We start from the raw sequence: 9669 nt of genomic DNA, 5'->3' as shown, positions 1-9669 counted from the left end.
GCAGATAATATTGAATAGAATATAAAATTTATGTTACTTTTTGAGACAAAGTACTTTTGACACCAAAGACATTTCTAGCTAAGCTATTCATGAGCTTTAGGTTGTAACTCTGCGCAGATAAAGACTGGCATGCTCACATTACCTAACAGCATGGCCTCTGCTGCATTGATACAAATCCAAAGGCGGTAAATTCAACACTTACTTATTTGGCAAAGTACAAGTGAGCTACTTAGGCGACACTTTAAGCTTTCTCTCTTTTTTAAAATTAAGTTTTAAACTGATTCTTTGTGAATTTTACATCATGCACCCCAATCCCACTCTTCTCCCCGTCTTCATATCCATCCTCCACCCTTGCAACCTTCCCACAAAAGAAGAGAAGAGAATAAAAATAGAAATTAAAAACAAACAACAAACAAGAAAAAGAACCCAACAAACAAGCAAACATCCATCTCCGTCTCCTCTGTGCTGCAGTGTGGTTCCACAGTTGTGTGCTGACTTTCTAAGGAGTGGCACTGTAACATACATTCTGTTTCAGTTCTGAGGGATGCTCCATTGCCTGGACAGACCACATTTTGCATTATTTGTCCACCAACTAATGGGTGTTGGGGTTTGACTGTTGTGAGTGAACCTGCTACAGATTTTTGTCTGTTTGTTTGAGTTCATGTAATTCACTTCCTTTAGGTATACTTAAGAATGGGTTAGTTGCTGTGCTGGCTAGCTTTTGGCAACTTGGTAAAGCTGGAATCACCCAGGAAGAGGGAATGTCAACTGAGGGACTGTCTCCATCAGATGGGACTATGGACATGTCTATGGGGCATTTCCCTTGATTAATGAATGATATGGGATGAGGGCCCTTTCCACTGTTGGTGGGGTCACCCCTGGGCAGATAATTCTTTATTATATAAGAAAGCAGACTGAGCAAACCATGTAGAACAAGCCAGTGAGCATGATTTCTCTGTGGCCTCTGCTTCAGTTCCTGCCTTGGCCTCCCTCAGTATTGCAGTGTGGTCTGTGAGGCAAACAGACCTGTTCCTCTCCATGTTGATTTTGGTATCATGGCAATAGGAAGCAGCCTAGGACAGATGCATCCTGTAGTCTTTTGATATCTTGAGGAATGGCTCCTATCTTCCCCAAAGAGGCCTCCGTTTTCACTGACAGTAACAGTGCACTCCATGTGTTTTCCAGCATGTTGAGTTATACAGAGATGCTCAGCCTGCACTTTCTCCACTGCAGTGCCTGGTGTCAACCTCTTTCTTCTGGCCTGTACCAGTCAGCTGGTACTATCACCGTAACAGGTACCCCAAGAAAGATTTATTTTGGCTCACAGTTTGCTTTGGGGCTTTTGGTGACACACATGCATATATGGTGATTAAAATGCCATACACATCACGGGTGGTGTGGTGGTTTGAATAAAACAGCCCCTATAGGCCCATAGGGAGTGGCACTATTAGGAGGTCTTGGAGTAGGTATGGCCTTGTGCATGAGCTATGCCCAGTGTGGCTCACAGTCTTTTTCTGCTGCCTTCAGATTGAGATGTAGAACTCTTAGCTCCTTTTCCAGCCCCATGTCTCCCAGCATGCTGCCATGCTTCTTGCCGTGATGATAATGGACTAAATCTCTAAAATTGTAAGCCAGCCTAATTAGCTGTTTTCCTTTATGAGTTGCCATGGTCACGGTGTCTCTTCATACAATGAAACTTTAACTAAGAAAGAGAAAGAGGAAGAGGACGAGACTAGGAGTCCACTGTTGTCCTTATGGGCACAACCCAAGTGGCAGGCTCCTAGGTCTCTTCTCTTGAAGTTTTTCCATCTCTCATTAGCAGCACCCAAGGGACCAAGGTTTTCACATACATACCTTTGGAAGACATTGCAGCTCTGAATTATAACAAGATTCCCCCAAGGCACACCGTAGATCCTACGGTAAGCCTGTCCCATGGACCCACCTTTGAAACTTGTCCTGAATCTGCTTTCTTCCCAGTGTACTGTGGTCACCCTAAGCCAAGCTCCTAGCATCTCTCTCCTGTGTGATTGCTTCACCTGCTTCAAAGGCTTGAATTACGTATTGAGGGACGCTGTTAAATCTTAAGTTATACCATGACCTTCCTCCTCTGCTCAGAACTCACTAGGGGTGAAAGACAAAGTCATCATCTTGACCCCAAGGATGGCACATCAGTACCTACTGTCCCTAACCTCTACCATCAGTGCTTCCTGTCTCAGGCCTCAGCATCTGTTCACCTATCCATAACTCCTTTACCTTACCTACTCTGGATCCCATCAGCCCTGGCAGATTAAGAAACACCAGACCACATGGGAAGAGCCCTGCCTGATCTGCTCACCTGGAATAGTATTTAACACAGCAGAAGAAACAGACCGACGGCTCCTATTTTAGCTCCTTCCCCATGGCTGTCACAGCATATGGCTGATTTTAGCTCCTTCCCCATGGCTGTCACAGCATATGGCAGTGTGGCATGTTGCTCTGCGTCTGCTCTTGTTGCTAGTCACAAATAATGTCTGTCTTTTATTGGTGTGTGAGTTTTAAAGCAACCCTTGCACTACATCACGTATGAGCGTCATACATGGCCTGAGCCACATTAGGATGGAGACCTGGTGCCTCACAAAGTAGTGACTTGGTTGCTTTGCTTTGCACCAATTCATACTTGTGAATATGAATTTACAGCACCAAAAGGGAAAACTGTTTCTGGCAGACATCATTCTGGATTTGAATGTTTCCTAGTCCAGTGATATTGGAACTCCTAAGGTTCCAGGTGTTGGTAGTGGAACGTACCTTCTGCTGTACTATGAAGTCCTGCCCTGGAGCTTAATGTAGCCATTTAAAGCAAATATCTGGGCTGTGATAGAGTCCTGTCTCTGCAGATGAGCCTGGTTTTTATCTCATGTCAGTTTTCAAGGCTTAGCCTAAGATGCCACAAACACCCTTCCCAGTCCCCTGCTGGTAACTGCTTTGCTGAAGGACTCCTTCAGACAGTAGCTTTCCTGGGCCAGACAGTATGGAAAACAAAGCTTTTCAGTATGTTCCCATAGGCTGTTCCCTAGTCTCCTGCAGCTTAGTGGGGAAGGGTTTATAATGGCGTGTTGTTAGGCCTGTCTATCTGTGGGCTGTGTTACTAGGCACCCCTGAAACAATCTCACTTGGATCCAGAAGGCTTTTGTTGTTGGTTCAAAGCATGTAAACTCAGAAAGTTTGTGGGCTCCTTTGTACGTGCTGGGGGGTGGGATATCTGTGGGAGAAGAGTTGAAGTTCTGGCAAAGAAGTTACTTTTGAAGTCACTCCAGGATTGTTTGAGCTGTTTCCAGCAGTGCACCGTTCAAAGTGTCATTACGAAGTCTAGAAATACATTAAGTAGCAAAGGTCACCTAAGATCCTGCAACCATCTAGCCTACAGTGTATTTGTGATGCATTTATTCTAGAATTCTCCATGTACTGGGACATGAAAGAATTTGGGGTTGCTGCTTGAACTGTGCTTTGTGGTGGGGGTCACAGCACATCTGACACTTTGGAAGGACAAAGCTTGTGATTTGTAAATTAAGAGGACAGAAATTTGCTCAGGAATCTGATGTAAAGAGGGTTTGACGGAGACTGTTTCTGCTCTGTGGAGTGGCAGCCAGTGTGCTTATAGCCTGGGGACTGACATTGGCTAGGCACTCTCAGAACAGTGCCACATGATCCTTGCATGGTCATCTGTACTTGTAGACAACATAGAGGCTATATTTGAAAATGAGGCTCCAAACAAGACAGCAACAAGGCTTGTAGGAGCTGATGTCAGAAGTCACATGGTATTACATCTATGAACTTTATTGGCTGAACCACTGTGTGGGAGGAGTATGGACCACACAAAGCAAGAACATGAGAGGATGTCTGAGAGGTGCTATATCCTCAGAAAACACAATGCCGCTGGTCCCTAAGCCTTGTTCCTGGAGAGTTATCCCTGAAGGCCTGGACCGGAACCTCAGGATATTATTGTTATTGTTAGTATGTCTATTGTGCCGGGAGTTTAACCTTGGGCCTGGCACTGCTGAGCAAGCTCTTTGCCACAGAGCTACATCTTCTTTTGATGTTTTGTTTTGAGACAGGGTCTCCCTAAGTTGCCCAGGGTGATCTTGAACTCACGTTGTAGTCCAAGATAGTCCTGAGCTTGGGATTTTCCTGCCTTGGTCTCTTGAGTAACATAGGATGACAGGCCTGTACCAACAGGCCTAGCAAAATCTTATTTTTGATGCATTCTGTTTAACATTGATGTGTATTTAGGATGGGCTTTGGCCCTTTGGCCTAGACCTATGGCCTCTCACCTTGAGCCTGGGGAGTATGGCTGTTGTCCTTAGGTAATGTGATCAAAGACATTTTGAACTCTGTTGCTGGATCACCATGATAATGGATCTTTCTGTCTCTGTCTCTCTGTCTCTCTGTCTGCCTCTCTCTTTCTTTCTCTCTCTCTCTCTGTTCCTGGGAAGGACTTGTCCAGTTTGGCTGTGCCTTACTGCTGAGGTGCCTCCACCTTGCTGAAGCTGATATCTGATGATGTGAAGGAGTAAAGCCAGACTTTGTAGGTTTCGTTGTGGCCAGTGCAATCTTGACACCCAGTAACACTTGTTCCTGGTGTTCTTCAGGAGCTCTACGATTTAGCTAAGGAAGACGTTGCCATTCACAAGCATCTTGAGATGAAAAGAAGGAGAAGGATGTTTATTCCTGACACAGAGTTGAATTTACCAGTTGGCTCATTATCACGTGAGAACTTGGAAATATGAGTCATCCAGGTCTCCACACAAGTAGCATCATGAATCTGTTTGTGTACTTAATAAAAATCGTGGTTTAAATTTAATAATATGAAAGGACTCTTCTGAGGGAAATCAGAGTCAAGGTTGTAGGTGGAACCCAAGGGACAGGGATCCAGTGTCTGCTGCTGGGGATGGAGCTGCTGACCTGCTCCTGCTGCCTGCTGGCTTTAGGAGCTGCTGTATCTTCAGCCCTGCGCCCCCCCCCCCCCCATGTGTTTTCAGCCTTGGTTCATGGATTGCACTCACCAGGATGCTGGAGTGTGGACAAGGTGAATAGCCTTCCTTAAAGTGACTTGCTGCCATTTGACCCCTTACAGTCTTTCTTGAGGTTCTGGCTTTATCTTGATTTAACTGGGAGGTTCCATTGACTATGCAGTATTCTGGAATGTTCTGTCTCATCTGATGACCTAGAAAAGCATGCACTGGGAAGCTTAGGACTTGGTCCCAGCTCCAGCTCTGCTGAAGTTCTGCTCTGAGACTAAAAGTAGGTCATAGTTCAAACTTCAACTTTACTTTTCTCAGCAGCCAAATGTATGTATGTTAAGCCTTGTGTCCCCTTTTCTTTACTAAACTGGCTGATGGAACACTCCCTCGCTAGAAAACCTACCGACCATTCCACCAACCCTCCACATTCCCCCCACCTCCATCTTTTGGGGCACTGTACCAAAAACCATCTTGCCGTTCATTAGTTTTCTATGAACTTGTCATGAGCCCTTACCCTCTAGGTCTTGTGTATGCCGTTTCTTCTGCGTAGGCTATTTCCTGCGTTCACAGCCCTGTCTGGTTTTCATTACCTCTTGCAGTTCATCCCCGTCCCATTGGCTAGTCCACTGTGGGTTGTTCCTGTCTGGCTCAGGCAGTGTGCAGTGGCCTTCTGGGTCAGGGGCAGCAGCTGGGGTGCTTAGCCAGGGTGCTTCAGTGTGGGTGGGCTTTGTTGTGGAGTGCAGGCATAGGTGGTCAGGAGTCTAGATTTCAGTCCAGTGCTGCAACATACTTGCTGTATGGCTGCTTCACCCTTTTAAGTCTGTAGCCTTATTTCAGGGGAACAGAATTCTCATGATATTTCAGGTCTGAGAATGTAGAGACCATCGCTTCCTTTAGCTTTATTTAAGCGTGGGAGGTGGGAGTGGATGGGGACTTGGAGAGGATCTAGAAGGTATCCAGCTCAGAGTGAGAAGTTTTAAAATATTGGGTAACTATCTGAATCTGCCTTCCACCTTTTTGACAGGTCTGGTGCACCAAGGCAGAGCAGAAGCCGTGTTGTGAGAAGCCCATTCTTGCCCGCTCACCCCTCCCCACCCCCGCAGTGAGCTCCTTGTTGAAAAGTTCATATTCCCCCCACCCACCCATTCCCCACCCCCACCTATCCCCCACTCCCAACCCCGGAATATGTAGAAGAAGCAGGTTTCCACCAGAGCCTACAACCAGGAGCTGAACTCAGCTGGAGGAAGGAAGCCCCGCCCCCAGCTGTGGACTGAGGTCTCCTGGCAACCGCCTAACAAAGTCCCTTTGGGACTCTGCTCTCTTAGCGCCTGCGCCTAACTTCCCCAGTGGCTGAACTGTGTAGCGGGTGCAGAAGCCAACAGGTGTGCCTACTCACAGGTAACCCTCGAGCCTTGGGGTTAACCTCTATTTCCCCCCAGACGCCCCAGGTCCCCCAGGCACCGACTTCCTAGCTGCCAAGCTAGAGTTCTGTGTCTTGAAACATGAGTGATGTCCAAGCCAGAACTCTTTATCTTGCTTCAAGTCAGCCTCCCGGGGTTTGGTATACACTGTGCCGGCTCACTTTCCCCTTCTGCAAGTGAGAGTTGCCAGTTCTGTGCGGTTGCCACGTCTGGGACTCTGCGACATACTCTTGAAGGGAGTCAGATCTCCCGTCTTCAGGTGCCTCCTGGGTTAGTGGTGACCTAGGCTCACCTGGATCCGCAAGCCAAGAGCACCCCCTGATGAACTCCTGATTTCGGAGACAGGAGTAGCTGAGCTCAGGTTGGAGAAACATCACTGATCGTTCGCTGCAATTCTCTGGGGGTTCCTTTTCTCCATCTGTGGGGTACTCACTGTGGAGCAGGCCTCTACCAAAGCCTGGGACATTAGAGACAAGACAGAGATGGGACTGGGAGGGTGGCCTTCCTGCACTGGGCAGATTTACTCCTGGGATCTTTGCTGTCTCCCATCAGGACCACCCTAGCGCTGTGCAACATGTCCCTGCAAGCCTGGGAGTGGGAGGAAGAGGAAAGAGCAAGCACGGGGCCCTTTTCCGTGACCAGCGCTTGCCATTCAGTGAGCGAATGTGACATGGAGGACTACCTGAAGCGCAGGAACCCAGCCCATGAGTGGGACTCTGAGGACCAGTTCAGCAGCAGCCTGCATTCCTCAGAGGGGCCTGCCGGCGCCTCTAATACTGATGTGCCCCAGATTGTCCCCTGCAGATTTGTGATCTCACTGGCTTTCCCCACACTGATAGGTAGGTGCTAAGGAAGAACTTTGCCTCTGAGCAAGGTGGGAACTGACTGGCTTCCTCTGGGAGCTGAGGGCACATCTGCGCCTCTTTCCCTCTACCGTTCCCCTCCCATGCTAGAGTAGTTGGCACCAACCAAGGCAGAGATCAGAAAAAGAACAGTAAATTTGGGTCCAGCTATTGGCTAGGCATGGAAGTGATTGTGGGACTTTCCCTTAGCCCACTCAGAGGCCACAAGAAGCAGGTCACACCCCTCCCCTCCTTTCCTCTCCTCCCTTTCCCTCTCCTTTTCTCCCTCTCCCCTCACCTTCTCTCTTCTCCCCTTTTCTTGTCTTCCCTTCCCCTTTTCTCTCCCCTTCCCTACCGCAGCTCAACAAACCCTGCAAAAGTTAAGACTTGGTTCTCATAAACTGTTACCCAATGCCTTACTTAAAATACATCCTAGACTCATTGGCCCAAATCTCTCGAGTCAAGAAGTATACCAATTTACTAGTGCAGCAGACACAAAAGGAGCTCCACCCTCACTGGTTACAAGCAGGAGCCATAGTTTCTTCACCAGGTTGCCAGTCTAGGCTGGGCTCTGGACAAGTGGCCTTCCTTCCTCTGCTCCAAGCCTTTCCTTTTACTTCTTGCTAGCTGTACTACTCCAGACACTGACTTACCATGGACAGGCTGGTGCAAACAGAGGGCAAACCTAACCTATGATAGTTTATCTTGATTGCCAGCCTGATGGGCTGTCTGATCATGGAAACAAACTGCCGGGTATGTGGGTGAGGCTTGTCTAGAGTAGGTTGAGGTAAGCAGACAGACTCTGGGAGTTGCAGACAGGAAGTGCTTTGGCGGCTCCTGTGATCGATCCTGACTTCATGGCGAAGTGCATCCTCTGCAACTGTAGCCTAAATGAGCCCTCACTTCTGCACACAGCTTTGTGGGCCAGGTGTGGTGGCACATTTAATCCCAGCACTCAGGAGGCAGAGGCAGGAGGATCTCTGTGTGTGGGAGGCCAGCCTGGTCTACAGAGTGAGTTTCAGGTCAGCTAGGGCTGTTACACAGAGAAACCCTGTCTTGAAAAACAATTTTTGACCCCTTAAGATGCTTCAACTAAAGAAGGGCTCCCCCACTGAGCTCCACTCCAGTCCTCCAGAAGCTTTGTTTCTATTCTTCAAAAGATTCCCTCTCCGCCTCTCTGTCTCTCTCTGTCTCTGTTTCTCCTCTCTTTCTCTGTCTCTGTCTCTCTCTGCCTCTGTCTGTCTGTCTGTCTGTCTGTCTGTCTTTCTGTCTGTCTGTCTCTCTCCCCCACCCCCAATCTCTGTGTGTGCATGTGCTTGGCCTGAAATTGAGATAGGGTTGCTGGACAGTGAATCCCTAGGATCCTCCTGGTCTTGACTCTCAGCCCTGGGATCACGAGCATATGTCACCATGCCCGGATGTTTTTAGGACTAAGGTCATCATGGTTGTATGGCAAACATTTACCAACTGTGCTACCTCCCCAGCCCTGGTGTAGACTTTTGTTTTGTTTTGTGGTTTTTTTTTTTTTGAGACAGGGTCTCACTATGTTGCTCTGGCTGTCCTGGGACTCATTATGTAAACTAGGCTGGCCTCAAACTCATAGAGTTCTGCCTGTCTCTGCCTTTCAAATGCTGGAATTAAAGACAATCACCACAACACCCCAGCTAGACATTCTTATATATACATTTTTTGTAGCATATGTGGTCACTTCTGAAAGGACAGGTATCACTCAGGATCCCCAAGACCGTGTTCTCAGCACGAAGAAGATTTATTTGTCTCAGGGAAAGAGGGCAGTGATAAGGGCCAAAAAAGGAGATAGAGGAAGAGGGGGAAGGGGAAGGGAAAAAGGAGAGGGGAGAGAAGAGGTGAGGGAGAGGGGGAAGGGGGATTTGTCCTGGAGGACAAAGGACTCCTCTGGATAGAGAGAAGACAGATACGGCACACAGGAAAACAGCAGTTTATAAAGTTACAAGGGGAAACCCTTTGTTAGGACGAGGAGTTTTGATTGTTGGACTCTAATACTTTGATAACTGGACCTTGGTAGTCAGCCTCAGAAGGAGGAAGTGGCCAAAATAAGGGACTAGACCTTGGTGGCTAGCCTTAGAAATTGTAATCTAATGGTTTTTAGCAAGGCAGAGGAAATGGGAGAAGGGCAAGGCCTGCCAGAGCCATGCTCACCAGGATTGAGCTAGCCAGAGTCTCTTCAATGTCTGTATCCCTAATTCTAAGAAGTGGAATTATTTTGAAAGTATGTACTTAAAATTGTTTTGATGGCTGTTGTCAAATTGCCCTTGAAAGAATTAGAATAATCCCCTCTCCCAGTAATAGAAAATGACTCTATCTGCTCATTTCTCTCCTCCCTCCCTCCCTTCCTTTCCTCCCTCCCTCCCTCCCTTCCCTCCCTCCCTC

At 47.8% G+C, this 9669-nt stretch overlaps 1 protein-coding gene across 1 annotated transcript in view; it reads left to right on the top strand.

Moving 5' to 3' along the window:
- Positions 1-6922: 6922 nt before the first annotated feature.
- Positions 6923-9669, top strand: part of LOC114630319 (uncharacterized protein KIAA1257-like) — an 18950-nt gene continuing 16203 nt past the window's right edge. The window contains 1 exon segment of the mRNA XM_028778455.1: positions 6923-7257. Coding sequence (XP_028634288.1) covers positions 6993-7257 — 265 coding nt within the window. The 5' untranslated portion in view covers positions 6923-6992.

This window comes from Grammomys surdaster, unplaced genomic scaffold, assembly GCF_004785775.1.
Source record: "Grammomys surdaster isolate TR1022 unplaced genomic scaffold, NIH_TR_1.0 336, whole genome shotgun sequence".
NCBI lineage: Eukaryota > Metazoa > Chordata > Mammalia > Rodentia > Muridae > Grammomys > Grammomys surdaster.
The sequence above is the reverse complement of the archived record's forward strand: the minus strand, read 5'-3'. Positions and strand labels throughout refer to the sequence as shown.